The 23,923-nt window shown below is 42.0% G+C and overlaps 1 protein-coding gene across 1 annotated transcript; it reads left to right on the forward strand.

Annotated features, from left to right (window-relative positions):
• Positions 1 to 323: 323 nt before the first annotated feature.
• Positions 324 to 13,715, forward strand: LOC139324828 (vomeronasal type-2 receptor 26-like). Its single transcript, XM_070954580.1, has 7 exons — positions 324 to 408; positions 1,588 to 1,762; positions 4,434 to 4,725; positions 7,975 to 8,838; positions 9,704 to 9,925; positions 10,851 to 10,977; positions 12,817 to 13,715. The coding sequence occupies exons 1-7, from the start codon at positions 324 to 326 to the stop codon at positions 13,713 to 13,715; spliced, it is 2,664 nt and encodes an 887-aa protein (XP_070810681.1).
• The last annotated feature ends 10,208 nt before the right edge of the window (positions 13,716 to 23,923 follow it).

Consider the following 23,923-nt stretch of genomic DNA (forward strand, 5'->3'; position numbering starts at 1 on the left):
GTTGAGAGAGAGCTGTTCACTCTGAGAAAGAGTGCTAATCAGGGATGGTATTTTTTTACTTTCCCTACCAGTTTGCAAATGTAAGCGTCCTTCAATGCATGTACTTTGCTCGCTCACGCGCCTTCCGTGCATGCACCCGGCCTCAGAAATGTTCCTATTTTACAAATTAATGATGGCTACAGCATATAAAGAGAATTTGTATAAAATGTTTTATAGATGGCACATGTCACCGGAAAGATTTGGCAAAAGTGTTCCAAGATAAATCAACTAAATGTTGGAAATGCCACCAGACAATCGGGATCGTACTCTCACATGTGGTGGACATGTCCAGAAGTGAGAAATTGTTGGGCAAAAATTTGAAAATGACACAGCAATCTATTGATCTTAAACCGGAGCTGTTCCTGTTGGGTATCTTACCGGAGAAATTTAGTAAAGAAAATATATATTTGATTATACATGTAATAACGGCAGCAAGAATGGTATTTGCATAAAATTGGAAAGCAGAAAAAATTCCTACCAAGGGAGAGCTAATTAAGAAAATATTAGAATGTGCAGAAATGAAGTAGATTAACATTAGCAATTAGAGGGAACGAAGAATCGGAGTATTACAACATATGGGGGCAATTTTATCAATGGATGGAGACTGAATATAGACAATAGACAATGTAAAAATAAGAAATATGGGAAGAATATGTTGTAATACTTTAAATTTAAATATAAGAGGGAAGATGTACTAAGAAAATGATGATAAATGTTGAATATGATGACACAAAAATTTTTTGTACCCAGATGTTACACTGATTGATTAATGATGAATTGTTTGTTTAAAAATAAAAATTCAAAAAAATCCATGCCTAAATAGGACAGCATAGAGCCGAGGCAGGTGAGCGGGCCTGCCCGTGATTTCCGCTACCGGTTCAGGCGAATTGGTCTGAACCGGCTGAAAACCACCTCTGGTGCTAATGAAACAGATGACTGCAAGGAGTGTAAATCTTTGCATTCCCCACCATTCAGTCAGAACTGAAGAAGCTTCTTGGATGAGAAATGAAACATCTTCAAGGAAAAACAAACAAGGTCCAGTTGCCTCTTGAAAAAAAGCACCTTTGGGATAACCATGATCCATAACTACATGGGACAATACATGATTGTCCCGTGTATTTATGGGACAATGAATTGGGACAATGAATTGCAGCTATCTTTGTCTTCCCTGCAATTATCTGGATTATAATAATGACTGCTTCTCAAAACAAAATCCAACAGCTTTACCAAAGTTAAAAGAAAAACAGCTAATGTGTCATTTCAAACATGGTTATAAAACCCATTTACCCCACCCTGCCGTTCACATCTGGGCTAACTGGGGAGAAGAGACAGATGGCAGGCTTGGAACCCTGACAACAGATGTGGCTGTGGGTTGTTGTTGTTGTTTTTAATTCCTTTCCATGCTATGTGACATTCTCACCATTGAACGTGGTGCTTGTTTGAATTAAATATAGTCCTAGTGATGAGGTTCTTGATGGACATCTGAGCACCTAATCTGCACCTAGATGATGATATTAGAAGTCTTGTTCTTTCTTTTATCTCACGTAGAAAACAACATCAGTGCAAGGGTCTGCAATCCATCTGATTCCCTTTGCATCCCTCATGAATCGTACCAACCAGGTGACTTCCTCACAGGTGGGGTGACTTCTCAGATGTGGTACTTTTTTCATGAGCTTTCTTTCCACAAGCAACCTTCACAGGACCTGAGCTTCCAGTTTCCAATGTAAGAAACTCTCAGATCTGACTTTAAAGTATTTATTCTATTTTATTTATTTTTTAATATTCGTCAAGCATGTATTTTATGACAGATACAAGTGTAAACATAATTATAAATACATGAAAAGGATACAAATAAAAGAAAACATTAGGACAGGGATGGTAGGCACCCTGGTGCACTTACAAACCTCTTAGGAATGGGGTGAGGTCAACAGTAGACAGTCTTAGGTTAAAGTTTTTGGGGTTTGGGGAAGGAACCACAGAGTCAGGTAGTGCATTCCAGGCATTGACCACTCTGTTACTTAAGTCGTATTTTCTGCAATCTAGTTTGGATCGGTTTATCATGAGTTTGTATCTATTGTATGCTCTTGTATTGTTTTGGTTGAAGCTGAAGGATTCATTGGCTGGTAGGACATTGTAGCAGATGATTTTATGTACTATGCTTAGGTCAGACCGAATAAATATGAAAACCGAATAAATATGAATAAATATAAATATGAATGAAGTAGCTCCCTTATCTTTTCTATGAAATAAGGTATTGATTGGACAACTCTGTAAATCATAAGACTTGGTGATAGGCAAATGTAATGGATGAATGAATGAATGAAGGAGACAGTTTACATTTTTCATAGTTTTCATTCTATTTCATTTCATTTTTCATTCTCGGCGAACACATGCCAGTTCTGTGCTTACTTCTGTGTTTGAGCCACGGTGGCGCAGTGGTTAGAGTGCAGTACTGCAGGCTACTTCTGCTGACTGCCGGCTGCCTGGAATTTGGCAGCTCGAATCTCACCAGGCTCAAGGTTGACTCAGCCTTCCATCCTTCCGAGGTCGGTAAAATGAGGACCCAAATTGTTGGGGGCCATATGCTGACTCTGTAAAACTGCTTAGAGAGGGCTGTAAAGCACTGTGAAGTAGTACATAAATCTAAGTGCTATTGGAATTGCTACTTGCCTTTTATGTATTTTTGTCCTTTTTCAAGAGACACTCACAAGAGGTGCCATTCAAGATTAGCAGAGATGGAAAGAATCAATGAGACTTTTCACTGCTGAGGTTGTAATTGGCCTGGGAGACTTGGCTTATTTGATTTTGACTGGGTGGAGAAATGGTGACAAATAAGGATATTCAAAGAAGTGCCATTTTTAACTGAGACTACTGCAAAAGAAAATGGGAATGTGCCTTTCCCTTAAGCTTCAAATGCCAACATCCTTTTATTCAGTGTGTCTACATTGTCACTGCCTCCACCCTCTGGAACAAACTTATTCTTACAATTTCTAAGGACAAATTAAAGGGGAAATGAGTAAATAAGTAAGCTAAATTCTCTCTTATGTTCTCTCCATGGATTCCTCTAAGACATTATAATTGGAGTAACTACTTCCAAAATAATTTTTATTTGGTTTGGTTTCAGTCACTGAATTCATCTAATAATTCTATTCTTCTTCCCAGGACTAAGGAGAAATATTGTAATAGTGAGAACAGTTAGCCAGTGGAATGGCTGGTTTTCCAGAAGTTGTGGGTGCCAAATCACTGAACATTATCTGAAATGTTATAGAGTCTCCTTCTTGTGCAGGGTTTGCACTGCTCTATTATTTCTATTCTACTCTACTCTACTCTACTCTACTCTACTCTACTCTACTCTACTCTACTCTATTATTTCTACTCTACTCTACTCTACTTTACTCTACTCTATTATTTCTATTCTATTCTACTCTACTCTACTCTATTCTATTATTTCTACTCTACTCTACTCTATTATTTCTATTCTATTCTACTCTACTCTACTCTACTCTACTCTACTCTACTCTACTCTATTCTATTCTATTCTATTCTAATGTTATAGGGTCTCCTACTCAATCAGGGGGTTGAGTAGGACTAGAACACCTCCAAGATCGCTTCCAACTCTGTCATTCTATAGTAGTGGCCAAAATTGTGGAAACCTTTTGGGAAAAGTGTATTTTTGAGGTTTGATGGCTAATAACACCACTTTTTTTTTTTTTTGAGTTTCAAGATAATCATATTCCACTGCTGGAATGGCCTGGGAATAGCCCAGACCTTAACCCAATTGAAAATCTATGGAGCCAATTAAAGAAACTTGTTAGTCAGAAGTGACTCAGCAATAAAACACAGTTAACAGAAGCAAATATTCGATCTTGGTTTCACATTATAAGAGCTGCAGAACTAAAAGACTTGGTTCACTCCATGGGAAGATGTTGTAAGGCCATAATTCATGCAAAAGGTTACCCAACTAAGTATTAACTGAGGTGATAATTTTTGTATATCTCATTTTTTTCTATGGTGATAATTTTTGTATATCTTGTTCTTTCTACGTGTTTCACTTTTCTTCCTTATACTGTAACTGCTATTCTAATAGCAAATCCTTCATAAACATTACTGCATTACATTCTTGATTAAATTATCTTTCCATTGATATATAATTTTATGGTACTACTCCCCCCAAAAAAGTGGTGTTATTAGCTAGTTTTAGAAAATACACTTTTCCCAAAAGGTTTCCACAATTTGGGCCACTACTGTACATAAACAACACCTCATTTTGCTTCTATTGATTTTTTCCCCCCAAATTTTAGATTGCTTGTAGTACGTTAAATGGATCCAGAGACTGATTTTTTTTAAAAAAAGAGTTATATGGGTTGTACAATCTGAACCTAACTGTCTTTCAGCATAGTGACAAAGTTCTACCAACATGTCTTGGGCTTGGCATTTGCAGTAAATGAGATCAACCAAAATCCCCAGATCTTGCCCAATATCACACTTGGATTCCACATCTATGATAGTTATTATGATGAGAAGATGACTTATCGGACCACACTGGACCTGCTCTTCAAATTTGATCGATTTGTCCCCAACTATGCATGCAACATCCAGAAAAACCTCATGGCCATCATTGGGGGACTTGGCTCTGATATCTCCTTCCACATTTCTGACATCTTAACCCTTTATAAAATTCCACAGGTAAGATCTTCAAATGCATTTTTTTTGTCCCTTCTAGTTGTCTTGATTCCTGGTGACTGCCTAAGGAATAGACTAGACTAGACTAGACTAGACTAGACTAGACTAGACTAGACTAGACTAGACTAGACTAGACTAGACTAGACTAGAATAGAATAGAATAGAATAGAATAGAATAGAATAGAATAGAATATTGGCCAAGTGTGATTGGACACACAAGGAATTTGTCTTGGTGCTTATGCTCTCAGTGTATATAAAAGGATAAGATACATTCATCAAGAATCATAAGGTACAACACTTAATGATAGTCATAGGGTACAAATAAGCAATCAGGAAACAATATCAATATAAATCGTAAGGATACAAGCAACAAAGTTACAGTCATACAGTCCTAAGTGGAAGGAGATGGGTGATGGGAATGATGAGAAGATTAATAGTAGTGCAGACTTAGTAAATAGTTTGACAGTGTTGAAGGAATTATTTGTTCAGCAGAGTGATGGCATTTGGGAAAAAAACTGTCCTTGTGTCTAGTTGTTCTGGTGTGCAGTGCTCTATAGTGTCATTTTGAGGGTAGGAGTTGAAACAGTTTATGTCCAGGATGTGAGGGGGTCTGTAAATATTTTCACAGCCCTCTTTTTGACTCGTGCAGTATACAGGCCCTCAATGGAAGGCAGATTGGTAGCCAATGTTTTTTCTGCAGTTCTAATTATCCTCTGAAGTCTGTGTCTGTCTTGTTGGGTTGCAGAACCAAACCAGACAGCTATAGAGGTGCAGATGACAGATTCAATAATTCCTCTGTAGAACTGGATCAGCAGCTCCTTGGGCAGTCCCTACAGTTTTCTTGACAAGATTTCAGAAGTGGTTTGCCATTGCTTCCTTCCTAGAATTGAGAAAGAGTGACTTAACCAAAGTCAACCAGCTAGCTTCATGCCAAATGAAGGACTAGAATTCACACTCTCCTTGTTTGCAATCTGATGCCTTAACTGACTCTCATGCCACTATGAAGGGTATACTGATTTGATTATGAATTAAGATGGAGTAGATATGCATTTAATTCATTTTTGGAACTATTTTATTTATTTATTAAAAACAATGGCTACCAACCTGCCTTCCATTGAGGACCTGTATACTGCACAAATCAAAAAGAGGGCTGTGAAAATATTTACAGACCCATCGTATCCTGGACATAAACTGTTTCAACTCCTACCCTCAAAACAATGCTATAGAACACTGCACACCACAACAACTAGACACAAGAACAGTTTTTTCCCACACGCCATCACTCTACTAAATAAATAATTCCCTCAACACTGTCAAACTAGTTACTAAGTCTGCATTACTATTAATCTTCTCATCGTTCCTATCACCATCTCCTCCCACTTATGAGTGTATGACTGTAACCTTGTTGCTGATATCCTTAAGACTTCATTTGATTGTTTCCTAATATGATTTGATTGCTTATTTGTTCCCTGTGACTATCATTAAGTGTTGTACCTCATGATTCTTGACGAATGTATCTTTTCTTTTATGTACACTGAGAGAGTATGTACCAAGACAAATTCCTTGTGTGTCCAATCACAATTGGCCAATAAAGAATTCTATTCTATTCTATTCTATTTTTGGAACAATTCATTTATTTTAATTAATTTATTTATTTTATTCGTTTGTCAAACAAGTACAAGATAACAAGTATAGGTATGAACGTAAACATGAACAAAGGAAGTAAATACATATAAATGGGGGTAGTAAGACAGGGACGGTAAGGCACGCTGGTGCACTTATGCACACACCCTTTACGGACCTCTTAAGAATGGGGTGAGATCCACGGTAGACAGTTTGAGGTTGAAGCTGTGAGGGTTTGAGGCTGTAACAACAGAGTCAGGAAGAGCATTCCAAGTGTTGACCACTCTGTTGCTGAAGTCGTATTTTCTGCAATCAAGTTTGCAATGGTTTACCTTGAGTTTGTATTGATTGTTTGCCTGTGTATTGTTGTGGTTGAAGCTGAAGAAGTCGTTGACAGGTAAGATGTTGTAGCAGACAATTTTGTGTACTATGCTTAGATCGGACCCCAAGCGGCGCAGTTCCAGATTGTCCAAGCCCAAAATTTCAAACCTGGAGGAATTCTATTGTGATTAATATTATTACTCAATATTACTCAATATTTAGAAAAAAGGAAGAAAGATTTGACTGGCAACAAATGTTTGACTATTCAAAATGAAGCCAAGTTATTGTGGTTTAATGGATTTTGACAATTAAAGAACAGCAAAATAAGCTAGAGGAATGAATTTGAACAGATTTATTTATTATTATCCTCTTTGTATAAATTATTTCATTTCTCCATAGACCAGCATTGTTTATTTTGAATGAAGAAAAGGCATTCAAATCATGATCTGAGGCTCCATGTTCTAAAAGGGCAGTCACAAAGACTGAGAGATGATCAAGGGAGGTACTAATACCACTCTCTAAAGCCTTAGTAAGACCACACCTAGAGTACTGCATCCAGTTTTGGTCGCCATACTATAAAAAGATGTTGAGACGCTAGAAAAAGTGCAGAGAAGGGCAACGAAGATGATGAGGGAACTGGAGACTAAAACATATTTTTATTGTTATTATTATTATTAGTCATATTTCTATGCCGCCCACTCTCTGAGGTCTCTGGGCAGCTTACACCAAAGACAGTATACTAAATAGCATATTGCCCCCTAACAATCTGGGTCCTCATTTTACCCACCTCAGAAGGATGGAAGGCTGAGTCAACCTTGAGCCGGTGAGATTTGATCCGCTGATCTGCTGAACTAGCAGTCAGCTGAAGTAGCTGCAGTACTGCACTCTAACCACTGCACCACCTGGGCTCCATGAAGAATGATTGCAGGAGTGGGCAAGGCTAGTCTAGTGAAGAGAAGGACCAGGGGAGACATGATAGCAGTCTTCCAATATTTGAGGGGCTGCCACAGAGAGGATGGGGTCAAGCTATTTTCTAAAGCACCTGAAGGCCAGACAAGGAATAATGGATGGAAACTGATCAACCTAGAAATAAGGAGAAATTTTCTGACAGTGAGAACAATCCACCAATGGAAACGAAGTTCCCTTCGGAAGTTGTGGGAGCTTCATCACTGGAGGCTTTCAAGAAAAGATTTGTCAGAAATGGTGTAGGGTTTCCTGCTTGGGTGGGGGGTTGGACTAGTTGACCTACAAGGTCACTTCCAACTCTGTTAATCTAATCTAATCAAATATATCTGCCTTTCCTTTCAGCTCACATATGGTTCTTTTGCCTCGGAACAAAACAACCCAACACTGTTTCCTTCCTTTTATCGCATGGTCTCAAACGAAGCCCATCAGTATACAGGAATTGTCCAATTACTGAAGCATTTTGGATGGACCTGGGTTGGACTCATTGTCTTGAGAGACGAGAGCGGAGATCATTTCTTGAAGATCTTGGAACATTTGTTTTTCCAGAATGGAATCTGTTCTGCCTTCACACAAAGAATTCCAAGCCAAAGTCGTTTGCCATCGTTAACCCAAATGAACGAAGTATCCTCAAGCACTTATCAATATGTCATGGACAACAGAGCCAACATATTTGTTGTGTATGGAGAAACTCTTACAGTGATGTGGCTAAGTTCTCTAATGTTTCAGCCAGATTCTTTTCATCAGGAAAATGCATCCATTGGAAAGTTGTGGATTGTGACTGCACAAATTGATTTCACCATCATGGGCCTTGTCACCAGCTGGGATTCAGAATTATTCCAAGGCACCATTTCCTTTGAGGTCCCTTCAAATGAACCACTCGGGTTTCAGACGTATCTTCAGAACCTAAAATGCTGCTCAGAGCAAGGGGACAATTTCCTAAAGGATTTTTGGGAGCAAGCCTTTCACTGTACATTTTCAAATTCCAAAGAATCAGTAGAGCACGATAAAGTATGCACTGGGGTAGAGAGGTTGGAGGTGCTTCCAGATGCTGTTTTTGAAATGCAGATGACTGGTTACAGCTACAGCATCTTCAATGCTGTCTATCTGTTAGCACATGCTTTACATGCCATGACTTCATTTAGGTCCCTTCACCGAGCATCAGTGAAAAGAAAGAGACTGGCAAGCCAAGATCTTCAACCTTGGCAGGTATTAATGATCATGGTGGCTCCGGTGATTAGGACACTGGTTTATAGAATAGAAAAACAGAGTTGGAAGGGACCTTGGAGGTCTTCTAGTCCAACCCCCAGTTTAGGCAGGATACCCTATACCCACACTTTTTTTTAAATATTCCTCAAAACTATTTCATTCTTCTAGTTGAAGAATGAAACTTCCCACAAGTTGATCAATTAGGTGAACTGTTCAGGGGTGGGATTCTACCATTTTATTTATTATTTATTTATTTTATTAAATTTCTATAGCGCCCTTCTCCCAAAGGACTCAGGGCGGTGAACAGCCACAAGATAAAACACATAAATACAAAAATTTAAAATAAAATAAAAACGAATTAAATAATTTGGCTGAACAAATTTAAAATACCCCATAATTTAAAAACAAATTAAAATTTACATTTAAAAAGGGGAGAAGATTTAGGCCAGGCCAGCTTGATGAAATAAAAAAGTCTTAAGCGCGCGACGGAAGGTGCGCAGACCCACCCATTTTGGGTGGGTTCGGGGGAACCAGTAGCTCTAACGATCAGCTGGGAGCGAACCGGTTCTCCCCGACGATCAGATAGACCTATCCGCTCGCTTGCACTATTTTCCTATCTTTATCTCCTCCACTGATTCGTGCAGCAAAGCAGATTGCTGCGCCTCAGCTGTTTTTCTCCTCCGAAGAAACGCGGAAGTGAAATTTTTTTTCAATCTGTGCACATGCACACCCGTTCACAAAGTGCGCGATCACCGAACCGATTGTTAAACCAGGAGGACCCCACTACTGGAACCTTAGCTTGTGTCAATTTTCCCATTGTGTTACATGTGATGTTTTAGCTGTTTTTTTTTTTTTTTTTTGACAGCTTCACCGGTTTCTTCAAGGCATTTCCTTTAACAATTCAGCTGGAGAAAGCGTGGCTTTTAATGATAAAATGGAGGTTGCCACTGGTTTTGATATCATGAAGATGGTCACATTCCCAAATAACTCCTTCACTAAAGTAAAAGTTGGGAGAATAGATTCCAAAGAAGAGCAGAGTTTCAGCTTTTATCAAGACAGAAAGAGCTGGCTCAGGCTTTTCAACCAGGTGAATGATCTCAATTTAAATCCACTGCTCCGTTATCTGAAAAAAGTATTTGATGGATTAGACATTTCTTCTGGTTTAGGAATTGGCCCTGTATGGGTAGTTACCATATTTTTCAGAGTATAAGACGCTCCGGACTATAAGACGCACCTATCTTTTTTGAGGAGGAAAACAAGAAAAAAAAATCTGACTCTGCCTCCCAGCAATTTGCCTTGTTGCAGCAAACAGCCTGCTTTAGTTTCATTTTCATCACAGCCTGATTAGCACAAGAAAAAAAAAAAAAAAACGGCCTCCCACCAATTTGCCTCCTTGCAGCAAACAGCAGAGTCCCGCGTGGCAATAGGCAATGGCAATCCCTGCAGCCGGAAACAGCTGAGGATCGGGAGGCCGATTCAACCGACAATCAACTGCTTGTGGTAATAGGCTGTGCTGAAGCAGAAACGGGCTGTTTGCTATTTGCTGCTTGCTACAAAGAAGTAAATTGCTGGGAGGCAGAAGTCAAAGGGTGGGTGCCAGCGGGTGGGCGGGGCTACATTCAGTGTATAAGATGCACCCAAATTTTCACCCTCTTTTAGAGGAAAAAAAGTGTGTCTTATACTCCGAAAAATACGGTATATTTTGAAATGAAGAGGAATAGCAGTAGCAACAGCACTTAACACTTACGTACCACTTCATAGTGCATTCAGCATTTTCTAAGTGGTTTACAGAGTCAGCGTATTGCCCCCAACAATCTGGCTCCTCATTTTACCAATCTCAAAAGGATGGACGGTTGTGTCAACCTTGGGCCTGTCGGGATCGATCTCCTGGCAGTGGGCAGAGTTAACCTGCAGTTAACCTGCCCTAACTGAATCATGAGTATGATGAGTATGAATATATGATGAAGAAAACCAGGTTTTCTATCTTAAATTATTTTCACATGTATGGATAGGTTCTGCCCTTTTCTCTGTGTAGTGATCCTTGCCAGCCTGGATACCAAAAGAAAAAGAAAGAAGGGGAGAAATACTGCTGCTACGATTGTGCACCTTGCCCAGAAGGGGAGATTTCACACCAAATAGGTAGGTAATATAGTACAAAAAAATATTTCAGCACGTGTTAATGCAACCGAACATGTGCAAAATGTGTTACCCGTGTTTCTCCGAAAATAAGACCCTGTCTTATATATATATATATATATATATATATATATATATATATATATATATTTGCCACCAAAAAAGGCACCAGGACTTATTTTCCGGGGGGGGGCAGGAATGTTGTCCACTGACTCACCGCACTTGCGTGCATCACCACAAGCCTCTTTTTCATTATCAGAGGCCTTCAGGAACTTCTCATCTGGCAAGGCCAGCAAGGCTTTCCTGAAGGCCTCTGTAGCCAATAAGAGATCCCTGGATCAATCCAGAGCTCTGTTATCAGCTACAGAGGCCTTCAGGAAAGCCTTGCTGGCCGCAGCAAAAGAAATAGGCCGAGATGTATGCAGCTGGCTGCAACTATCCAAAGGTAAGCAGTAGCGCAGCTCCACCCCCTACATCCCCACCCTAGCTTAATTTTTACCTGAGCACCCTGGAGTGGGCGGGGTCAAATAATTTACTAAGACTGTATTACTATTCTTCTTCTCTTCCTCACTAGTATCTATCTCTTTCCACTTATGACTATAATCATGTTATTTATTTTATTATTATTTATTTTATTCGATTTTTATACCACCCTTCTCCCAATTGGACTCAGGGCGGTGAACAGCCAAGAGTAAAAACATCACATACAAAATTTAATTTTTTAAAAAAAGAATTAAACAAATTTTGGCCCAGTAAATTTAAGACACCCCAACTAAAATCAATTAACATTTAAAAATATCTAAAAGGGGGGGGGGGGTTAAGCCAGCCCGGCTTGATGAAATAAAAAAGTTTTAAGGGCACGGAGATCTTGGATCCTACGTATCTCCGGGGGCAGGTCATTCCAGAGGACAGGTGCTGCCACAGAGAAGGCTCTCCCCCTGGGGGTCGCCAGCCAACATTGTCTGGCCGACGGCACCCTGAGGAGTCCCTCTCTGTGGGAGTGTACTGGCCGGTGGGAGGCTATCGGTGGCAGAAGGCGGTCCCATAAGTACCCAGGCCCTAAGCCATGGAGCGCTTTAAAGGTGGTAACCAACACCTTGAAGTGCACCCGGAAGATAGCTCAGCAGACTAATGCATTGTAATTTAACTCCAGCTGTCTGCAATTAGCAAGTTCGAATCTCGCCAGGCTCAAGGTTGACTCAGCCTTCCATCCTTTCTAAGGTAGGTAAATTGAGGACCCAGTTTGTGGGGGCAATAAGCTGACTTTGTAAAAAATATACAAAAGTATGAAGGCTATTGCTTAACGCATTGTAAGCCGCCCTGAGTCTCCGGAGAAGGGCGGCATATAAATCAAATTAAAAAAAAAAAAAGACCACCGGAAGCCAGTGCAGCTTGTGCAGGAGGGGTGTCTTGCTTGTATCTTTCAATTTATATTGTTTTTATTTGTTTCCTAGTACGATTTGATAGCCTTATTAGCAACCTTGTCTATCACTAAGTGTTGTATCTTTTTATTCTTGATGAATCTACTTTATTCTCTTATGTACACTGACAGCATAGGCACTAAAGACAAATTCCTTGTGTGTCCAATCACACTTGGCCAATAAAGAATTCTATTCTGTCCTGTCCTGTCCTGTCCTGTCCTGTCCTGTCCTGTCCTGTCCTGTCCTATGCTATGCTATGCTATGCTATGCTATGCTATGCTATGCTATGCTATGCTATGCTATGCTATGCTATAGGCTAACACAACAATGTTCAACAGGGAGGGATTATGTTGAATAGAACATGGAAATGTCCCTTGGACACATATCGTCAATTTTTTATGTTTCTTTTTTCAATGCCCAGATATGGTTGACTGTTCCCCTTGTCCAGAAGATCAATATCCAAGCAAGAAGCACGATCGATGCGTTTTCAAGACTTTAAACTTTCTGTCTCATAAAGAACCATTAGGGATGGGTTTAGCCTTGGTTGGGATTAGCCTATTTATAACTACAGCTTTTGTCCTTAGAACCTTTGTTAAGCACCAAGACACTCCCATCATCAAAGCCAACAACAGGGAACTTACCTTTACACTCCTTCTGTCCCTTCTCCTTTGCTTTCTTTCCCCTTTGCTGTTTTTGGGGCAGCCTAACAAGACCACTTGCTTTCTTTGCCAAAGTGCTTTTGGCATCATCTTTGCTGTGTCCGTTTCCTGTGTATTAGCTAAAACCATCACCGTAGTTGTAGCTTTCATGGCCACCAAACCAGGGTCTAACATGAGGAAATGGTTGGGGAGAAAACTGGCCGGTTCCATTGTTATTTCCTGCACCCTTGTTCAAGCAAGTATTTGTTCTTGGTGGATGGCAACCTCTCCTCCCTTCCCAAATCTGGATATGCACTCCCTCACCAGTGAAATCATAGCAGAATGCAACGTGGGATCTGCTGTCATGTTCTATCTTGTCCTGGGCTACTTGGGATTTCTAGCCATCATTAGTTTTATGGTGGCTTTTTTTGCCAGGAAGTTGCCAGATGCTTTCAATGAAGCCAAGTTTATCACCTTCAGCATGCTGGTGTTTTGTAGTGTTTGGTTGACTTTTGTCCCTACTTATCTGAGCACAAAGGGGAAGTATATGGTGGCTGTGGAGATCTTCTCCATCCTAGCATCCAGTGGTGGATTGCTGTCTTGTATCTTTTTCCCCAAGTGCTACATTATTCTGCTGAGACCTCAATTAAACAACAAGCAGCAGTTAAGAAAAAGCAATTAAGCAAAGTTTATGTGTTCTTTGTGTGGTAGGCATGTAAACATGTGTGTGTATTACAGTTGGTGGTGAGTAATCAATTTCTGCCTAATTTTAAATGCAGCAGAACAAAATTTAGCTCCCTTCATGGAGACTGAATCATGTTGATCTGATAACAAGTGTATAATAAAAAGAACAGAATTTGAGCCCTCATAGAAGTTACAGTGTTCTGTCCCCGTCTCACACACGCACACAAACAGACAGCTGGAGGTTAAATAAACTGGCAGACAACCAATTCTTCCAATAAGATGCTTGGCAGCAACCCAGTAGCTGCTTGCCAAGAGCTTTTACTCAATAAACAAAATACACACAATCAAGAATTGTCCATTTCATAAAATAAATCCAAGGCCGATAATGTTGTTTCCAAAGATGCAATGTGATTCGATAGTAGTTAGTTTTGTCCGTCACAGAGTCTGAATGGCCACCTCACCCCCTTTTATATCCTGTGCGGTATGGTCCAGTGACTCAACCTAATCTCTGGCACGCCTTTGCTTCTGTTGCGCGCGTTTATCTCTGCGACGCTGCCGGGGATCCAGCCAAGACTCATTACCCTCATCACTGTCCACCAGTGGCTGCATGGACATGCTTGGCCCTGGCCCTATCTCTTGCCCTTCGGCGGGCACCGAAGGCATTGCCAGAGAGGAGGGTCTTGGAGAGGGAGGCCTTGCCAACTCCTCTCCTTCACTCTCGGAGTCCTCTCCTGCCAATGACACAGGCTCAGGTAATGGAGCCACAACACTACAGTATAGCACAGTGATGGCTAACCTTTTCTGGACCGAGTGGCCAAAGCGTGCGCACCCCCCCCAAATGCATGCAGCCCTGCATGCATGCATTGAACATACATGTGTGACCCACACGTGTCCCCCAGGCATCCCCGTGCATGCATCCCACCCTCACGCACATGCACGCTCACCCCTGCATACACCCTGACGCCTGCACATGCAGACACAGCCTCCCCATGGCCCTCCGTGCATGCACATGCCATTGCATGCGCTCCCCATGCATGCATGCATGCCCCCCCCCGTCATGCACCTCACTCCCCACGCATGCACGGCAGAGACCCAAAGATCAGCTGACTGGCGGGGGTGCGCGCACATGCTCAGCAGAGTTGAGCTGAAGCGACAGCTCATGTTCCCACAGAGAGGGCGCTGCTTGCCGCAATCACTGGTATAGCAGAATGTCAATTTAAGTTCAACAACTACTTTTCCATAGGGACATAATCTCAGCTCATAGGGGCATTGTCAACCTCCAAAACTGTTATGGGGAGAAAACCGAAGTGTACTTTTTTTTTCCCCTTTAATTTATATGCTGCCCTTCTCCAGAGACTCAGGGCAGCTTACAATGCATTAAGCAATAGCCTTCATAGTTTTGTATATTTATACAAAGTCAGCTTATTGCCCCCACAATCTGGGTACTCATTTCACCTACCTTTGAAAGGATGGAAGGCTGAGTCAACCTTGAGCCTGGTGAGATTTGAACTTGCAGTAATTGCAAGCAGCAGATGTTAATAACAGTGCTTTAGTCCACTGTACTACAGGCTCCTAAAGTTAGTTCTCTTTGGAATTTGAAAACAGTTATGTGGTGTAAGTATCTTGCTGGTTTGTAAAAAAAGGAAGGCTTCGCTGCTCAAAATAAAACATTCTTAGGTAGAACAGACTGGTCTTGTTAGACTTCCAGATCTTTCACAAGTAATTTAAATGTGCTGCGTGCAGGCTTATAACACATAATTAGGATTGCCTCCCTGGAAAAACCAAAATGTTGAATTCTTTTAGAATAACAGAGTTGGAAGGGACTTGGAGGTCTTCTAGCCCAACCCTCTGCTTAGGCAGGAAACAGTACACCACTTCAGACAAATGATTATCTAACATCATCTTAAAAACTTCCAGTGTTGGAGCATTCACAACATCTGGAGGCAAGTTGTTCCACTGATTAATGGTTCTCACTGTCAGGAAATTTCTCCTTAGTTCTAAGTTGCTTCTCTCCTTGATTAGTTTCCACCCATTGCTTCTTGTCCTGCCGTCAGGTGCTTTGGAGAATAGCTTGACTCCCTCTTCTTTGTGACATCCCCCGAGATATTAGAACAGTGCTATCATGTCTCCCCTAGTTCCAAGTTTTTGTGAGATGATTCTGTACCATATTGATTTGTAACAGAGTCCTCAAGAAGGAAAGAACTGAAACGGGTTTGAAAGAACAGTGTCCTATGATACAGGTATATGTGCCTGCTTCAACTTTCCCTCCCTCCCTTCTTAATATTACATTTAGAACAACATGCAGCTATCTTGAATATAGATTTTAAGAATTTAGACTGGACCCTTTCAAAAGGAGAACAGAGAGTATAAGGACATCAAAAAGTAGTTGTGCATGAAATGACATGCATGCTTTTTTTAAAATAAAGCTCACTCTTAAAACAGAATTGGTCTTTTTTATTATATCATCATCATCGTATACATCTTCATTACTATGTAAAGATTGATTGATTGATTGATTGATTGATTGATTGATTTACTGGTTCGATTTATATGCTGCCCTTCTCCGGAGACTCAGGGCAGCTTACAATGCTTTTAAGCAATAGCCTTCATACTTTTGTATATACCTGCTTAGTAGGGCTTTCAGGCCCCCCTAAGCGGTGTTCTTTTTTATACAAAGTCAGCTTATTGCCCCCACAATCCGGATCCCCATTTTACCTACCTCGAAAGGATGGAAGGCTGAGTCAACCTTGAGCCTGGTGAGATTTGAACTTGCAGTAATTGCAGGCAGCTGGTGTTACTTAACAGCACTTTAGTCTGCTGCGCCACCAAGATAAAAGCTTTCTGAACTCAGGCTGACCCTATAACCATTGAAGATCTAATAAGATGCTTTAAAGTATTAGTTGAGTTGCAAAATAGAGTCCCAAAGATGCTTTTTCAGGAGTCAACTGGACTTTCTTGTTTTTTCTTTGAAGATGTTTCGCTTCTCATCCAAGAAGCTTCTTCAGTTCTGAGATTGGGTTTCCCTTTCAAACGCAAGATATTATTTTTGTTTTACAAATTTTTGCTCTATGGTTATTTATTTATTTATTTATTTATTTATTTATTAAATTTTTATACCGCCCCCTCTCCCGAAGGACTCGGGGCGGTGAACAGCCAAATTAAAAACACACAATACAAATATTAAAATACATTAAAACAGAATTAAATTATCTTAGGCTTCTCCAATTTAAAACCCCGTTACCCATAAAATTCACCAATTAAAAATTTTTAACCCAGCCCGGCTTGCTGAAATAAAAACGTCTTCAGGGCCCGGCGGAAGGTCCGGAGATCCGGGATTAGTCGTATCCCTGGGGGCAGCTCATTCCAGAGGGCGGGTGCCCCCACAGAGAAGGCTCTTCCCCGGGGGGTCGCCAGCCGACATTGCCTGACAGACGGCACCCTGAGGAGACCCTCTCTGTGGGAGCGTGTTGGCCGGTGGGAGGTTATCGGAGGCAGAAGGTGGTCTCGTAAATAACTGGGTCCTAAGCCATGGAGCGCTTTGAAGATGAGAACCAACACCTTGAAGCGCACTCGGAAGACCACTGGAAGCCAATGCAGCTCGCGCAGGAGAGGTGTCACGTGGGAGCGCCATACCGCCCCCATAAGTACCCGCGCGGCCGCATTCTGCACCAGTTGGAGCCTCCGAGTGCTCCTCAAGGGGAGCCCCATGTAGAGAGCATTACAGTAGTCAAGGCGGGAAGTAACGAGGGCATGAGTGACCGTGCATAGGGAGTCCCGGTCCAGAAAGGGGCGCAACTGGCGTATCAGGCGGACCTGATAGAAAGCCCCCCTGGCCACGGCCGTCAAATGCTCTTCTAAGGACAGCCGTGCGTCCAGGAGGACACCCAAGTTACGCGCCCTCTCCGTGGGGGCCAATGTCTCGCCCCCAATAGTCAGCGATGGCACCAGCTGACTATATCGGGACGCCGGCAGCCACAGCCACTCAGTCTTGGAGGGATTGAGTCGGAGCCTGTTCCGCCCCATCCAGACCCGCACCGCCTCCAGGCACCGGGACATCACTTCAAGGGCATCGTTGGGGTGGTCTGGGGTGGAGATGTACAGCTGGGTGTCATCAGCGTACAGATGGCACTGCACCCCAAAACCACGGATGATCTCGCCCAGCGGCTTCACATAAATGTTGAACAGGAGAGGCGAGAGGACCGACCCTTGTGGCACCCCACAAACCAAGTGCCTTGAGGTCGACCTCTGCCCTCCAGCCAACACAGACTGCGACCTGTCGGAGAGATAGGAGGAGAACCACCGTAAAACAGTGCCTCCCACTCCCAACCCCTCCAACCGGCGCAGCATGATACCATGGTCGATGGTATCAAAAGCCGCTGAGAGGTCTAATAGGACCAGAACAGAGGAGCAACCTCTGTCCCGAGCCCTCCAGAGATCATCAACCAACGCGACCAATGCCGTTTCCGTGCTGTACCCGGGCCTGAAGCTGGACTGGAACGGATCTAGATAGACGGTTTCCTCCAGGTACTGGGGGAGCTGTCGCGCAACCACACTCTCAACAACCTTCGCCAGAAAGCGAAGGTTGGAAACTGGACGATAGTTTGCCAAAACAGCTGGGTCCAGAGAGGGCTTCTTGAGGAGGGGCCTCACCACCGCCTCTTTCAAGGCGGGAGGCAAGAACCCCTCACTCAAGGAAGCGTTTATAATCCTCTGGAGCCAGCCTCGTGTAACCTCCCGGGTAGCCAGCACCAACCAGGAGGGTTGAATTGCATTTATTTCGTTTGTCTTTTAAAATGGACACCTAACATTAAAAACGTCATCAAAAAAGCACAACAAAGTATGTTCTTTCTGCGTAAACTCAGAAAGTTCAAACTGCCCAAGGAGCTGCTGATCCAGTTCTATAGAGGAATTATTGAGTCTGTCATCTGCACCTCTAGAACTGTCTGGTTTGGTTCTGCAACCCAACAAGACAGACACAGACTTCAGAGGATAATTAGAACTGCAGAAAAATCATTGGCTACCAACCTGCCTTCCATTGAGGACCTGTATACTGTACGAGTCAAAAAGAGGGCTGTGAAAATATGCTGTTGTTTGGCTTTGTGTTCGTGGCCGTGCCATTTCTTCATGTTGGGTGTCAGTCCAATCCATACATGAAGCAGACTGACACCCAACATGAAGAAATGGCACGGCCACGAACACAAAGCCAAACAACAGCAACACAACTCACCAGCTCAAATCCCCCTGCTACTCAGACTAACCGAAGCACAACCAAGCCCCCACCTAAACAGAACACACACCCAGCCAATCGTTTCGACGAAGTCTCATTCGTCATCTTCAGGCTGGTGCTCTCGGCTTCGTGCTTCCAGGAGCAAGATTCTCTATTATTATCTGTCTGCTGTAGAGGGGAAAGGATTCTGGTAGGCATCACAGCACCCTTGATTGTTAGTTGAGATCTCAGCCTATCTTCTGGCTCGATCCTCTCTCTCTCCCTATTGCTAGCAATCCTCTGCAAAGAAGGAAGAATTCTGAGAGAGAGAATCTGAGAAAGCTGGGCCTGTAACACGAAGCCAAGTAGCTAGGAGTAGGAAGCAGGAAGAAAAACTGTTGTCCTCCAATCAGAACACAGAGTTGCAGGCTAGCCAGCATACGTCAGCAGCAGCAAATATAGATAAGTGACAGCTCCGGCCCCGCAACAGAGAACCCATAGCTTCTACATGAAACAGAGCCTGAAGATGACAGGGTGTGAGCCTGTCGAAACGTTGCTTTAAGAAAAACTTTTAAAGTCACTGGTAGGATTTTAGCTGAGGTTTTAAAGGACCTTGCAGAGTGCTCTGTAGGGAATTTTAGAAGATTTTAAGCTGGGATTTTAACTAGGATTTTAAATATTTTAACCAACTTATTTATAATGACGCAGGAAAACATCCGAGATTTTAATTTTTTGCATATATATATATATATATATATATATATATATATATATATATACACACACACACTATATATATATATAAATATAGCTCTAGTTGCTCATTTTCAGCAGCAGGAAAAAGTAGACTGTGACTCTAGAGATATTAATAAAATGTGTGTGCATTTTGTCTGTGTTGACTTCTCTAAGCCACTCTCGTGTCCTCCGAGCAATTCAGTTTCCATGTCAGCAAATTCCAGAGAAAGTTGAAATTATCTCAGCTGTGAAAAAAGCTGAGATGGTTTGTAAGAAACTCTTTTGGGGACTGCAACTCTCAAAGGCCTTGAAGTGGTCTTGTTCATAACATTGAGGCTGAGGAAACATCTAAAGCCAAATTGCAAAGTCATTATCTTGGAAAATAAACAATGGCATAATAAGATGTCTGTCGAACTGGGTATTAGATATCCTACTGTGGCATGCTTATGGCCAGCAGATATGAACATTCATATTTTTAGTTTGTGATTCAACCCAAGAATTAACACAAGCCCTAGCATCAGTCAACCCGCCGGACTGTCTGTGTGGTAATTACACACCAGAGTATATCACTTAATGATGTCAATGGAGATTCTCAGTCATCCAGGTCACGGTTGTCCTGAAAGTGCTTTTTCAAAAGGCAGCTGGATTTTGTTTTTCCATGAGGAAAAAATGTCTCCCTTGAAAAAGCATCTTTAGGATCACTTAATCATAGAGTTATTAGCATTCGCAGAAGAACGGCTGAGGAAGAAAAACTGAAATACTCCTTTGGTAGTTCTCCTAATCTCCCTCTTCTTCATATCTAACTTTTCCAATGACGCAATTAGTGAGCTGCAGTCCTGCTTCTGCTTTTTAAGAAATTATCCTCTCTGTGATTATATTGTAGGAAATTTGGTCCTGTGTTTTTGAAGCATCAGAATTCAAACCAAAACAAACACACTAAAACTATTTGAGATTTGATTCCTGGATCGTTTAATGACAGTGTGTGAACCTTAAGCTGACAAATCTATACAGCTCCCCTCCATTCCGTATTATGCAAAGATATATCAGCTTCTTTCTTTATTAAAATAAAATTTGAAATACAATGAAAAATAAAAAAGATAATATGATAAGATAAAAGGCAAATCACTAGCATTTAGCATTGCCTTTATTTTTTAGGATGTCGCGTGAGTCGTCTATGAGCTCTCAGGCCAATGTGTGGTAAAGCTATTAATAATAACAATAATTAAAAAATAAACTTGTCCAGGCATTTGCTATGAGTTAATACTACTTTGAATGTACAAATGATTCTGATTTTAAAGATCAGAAATTAGATTGCAATGGATATAGTTAGTTTCAAGTGCAGGCTGAAATCATAAGATAATAAATCATAAGAGATACATAAAAAGAACATTGGTTAAATTAGGACTCAGATTAAACCATTTACAGCAAAATTAACAGAATAACAGAATCATGGAGTTGGAAGGGACCTCGGAGGTCTTCTAGTCCAACCCCTCTGCTCAGCATGAAACTCTATACCCGTGATGGTGAACCTATGGCACACATGCCACAGATGGCATGCAGAGTCCTCTCTGTGGACACGCAAACCATCACCCTAGCTCAGCTCCACCATGAATGCACATATGCCTCCCGCCAGCCAGCTGATTTTTGGGTCTCTGCTGCGCATACATGGGGGGTGGGGCGCATGCGGGAGATGCATGTACAGGGGGCAGGGGGGAGCACGGGGGTCACGCATGTATGCATGGGTGGGCGGGGCACGTGTGGGGTTGTGCATGCATTGCATTATGGGTTATAAGTGCAGGAAGGCCTACTAGGCCCAAAATGGGGCACGGGGAGTGTGGTGCACCCCCCCATCCGTGGCTCATTTTTGCTCCCAGGAGGCTGCAGGGAGGTCTACTAGGCCCAAAATGGGGTGCAGGGTGAGAGCATGGGGGGGTCATGTGTGCATGCACAGGGAGGTGGGGCATGTGGGGGGGTCTCACACACGCATTGCATTATGGGTGTGGGCACATGCACGCGCTTTCGGCACGCAACAACAAAAAGGTTAGCCATCACTGCTCTATACCATTTCAGACAAATGATTTTGTGTCACTTTATGTCAAAAGATTTAGGCACCCCTGTTCAGGTTGCAGGTTAAATCAAAAGAAAGGAAGTAATAACTTGTACTTGAGCTGCAGTTAAGGATTATATCTTTCACCCAATGTAACGGTAGTTTTATTTTATGCGGCACGAATAGATTTTTGCATATAAATGGACCTAATACAAGTTTCAATCCTGGCCATAACAAATGGATCTCTTTTCCATTGTTCTGCAGCCTTGATCAGTGATTAATCCAAAATATGTGTTAATGTAATGAAGTCAAATTTCCTTTCTCTTCTGCCACATATTCATCTAAAACTAAGTATAGCTTCACGCCCGAAACCACTGCGCAAGGAACTGAAGTCTTGATTCTTGCTATGGGCTTTGAACTTTTATGCAAGTGTGAATTGTCCTGAATCAGAAACTGTAAGTGCAGAAGAGGCTAGAATTGTGTCTCCATAGAAAGAAAAACTCAGAGCAGGTTGTAACGTGTTCTGTGACTGCACGGTCTATACTCTAATCCGAAAAGGAAATAGTACTCTTCGGTGGGCTATATTGGGTTTTTTAAAAGATTTTATTTAGGCTTAGCTTAGACTTAAAACACTAAGAATAAATATTTAGGAAGTTGTGTATGCGTGTGGTTGAATACTATTGGATTTTAGCTACCGGTATGATTTTATAATCAAGGGTGAAAGGAACAAGAGATTATTCAAAGACGATAATTCCAATGGTTGAATGTAGGTTTTGTCACCAGAACTTTCTTCAGTGGTTAGTTCTTAACATTTCAATGACTTGATTGATTGGTTGATGGATTGTGTTCTGACCCAGGCTTCCCTAAAAAGCACGAAGCAGTCTTGGTCCCGGCAAAACCCCTTTTATTTACACGACAGTGAATTCCTTTCATTCACAGTCGGCAAGGCCTGGGAAACAGTCTTTCCAAGGAATATTTATCAACACAGACCTTATCTTGCTTGGAAAGCTGCCATGTAAATAGTTTCCAAACGCAGTGCAAGGCAAAACTTGGCACAGAGTCTCTGAGACTCACAGACAGATCTTCCCACCTTTCAAATGACTGGCCAAACGAATTGTTTCCTGCAAAAGCCCACTGCCCATTTCCTCCTCTTTTATTTCCTATGGGAGGGGCCAATCACCTCCAAGGTGTGGCTTTACTCCCAAGTCGACCCTGCTTTCTGAGTTGTTCTTGTCTTCTGGCAGCTCTGCACATGTGCACACTGGGAGCGGGCTCCAGCTGTTCCTCTGCCTCACTGCTGTCTAGTTCCCTCTCTGCCTCCGATGCAGAGCCCTCATCTGAGCTTTCCCCAGCCCCCAGGACTGGCCCATGTTCCTCCCCAACCTCCTCACTGTCCGACTCTGCTTCCAGCTCCACTGGCCGCCGGCGGGCCACAACAGATTGATTGATTATATTGTTTTCAATTTAGGAACTCCATAGATCAGTGGTCCCCAAATCTTTCTGGCTCCATGGACCAGCAGCAACAGCAGCTGGTCCATGCAGAGGCAGGAAGGAGAGGATGGTTTTGCACACACAAAACCTAGATCCCACACATGCACAAATGAAGCTTTGCACACTTGCCTGCTACTTGTGCAACTGGTTCCCAACGGGCTGTTGACTGGTACTGGTCCACAGCCCAGGGGGTGAAGACCTCTGCCATAGATAGATTTTTACCATGATGATGAATCTTTAACCTATACTTTCAAGTTTCCTAATGGTGCATTCATGGTCAATGTAACTGAATATGTCATTGTCCTCTTTTTCTCTTTCCTTCCTTCTTTCCCAGCATTAGGGCCTTTTCCAAAGAACTGGGTTTTCATATGAGGTGTCCAAATAGAATAATTTGTGCCTGGTCATTTGTGTTTCAAGTAAAAATTCTGGATTTATTTGTTTCATTAGCCATCAGGATTTTTATTTCTTGGCTGCCAATGGAATTCTCAGGAATCTTCCCCAACAGCAAAGTTCAAAAGCATCAATACTCTTCTTTAAAATCCCACTTTAGCTTCTGCAAAGTCACATACCATGGCAAGCAGGATTCTGATTTTTGTTGGTATAGACACTTCACAATATTTTGTTGGTATAGACACTTCACAATATTTTTTCCAAAGCCTTCACCTGTACTAAGTACTATTCTGTGGCATATTTGGAACATAGAATTACAGAGTTGGAAGGAACCTTG

This window comes from Pituophis catenifer, unplaced genomic scaffold, assembly GCF_029215685.1.
Source record: "Pituophis catenifer annectens isolate HBS135680 unplaced genomic scaffold, rPitCat1.0.hap2 SCAF_15, whole genome shotgun sequence".
NCBI classification, from domain to species: Eukaryota; Metazoa; Chordata; class Lepidosauria; order Squamata; family Colubridae; genus Pituophis; species Pituophis catenifer.

What these genes read in the sequence shown, in the direction of transcription:
- LOC139324828 (XM_070954580.1), top strand. Translation starts at nt 324, where the DNA reads ATGTCCAGAAGTGAGAAATTGTTGGGCAAAAATTTGAAAATGACACAG. An exon ending in AAGATCTTCAACCTTGGCAG is followed by an intron (nt 8,839 to 9,703) that starts GTATTAATGATC and finishes TTTTTTTGACAG; the next exon opens with CTTCACCGGTTTCTTCAAGG. An exon ending in GGAGATTTCACACCAAATAG is followed by an intron (nt 10,978 to 12,816) that starts GTAGGTAATATA and finishes TTCAATGCCCAG; the next exon opens with ATATGGTTGACTGTTCCCCT.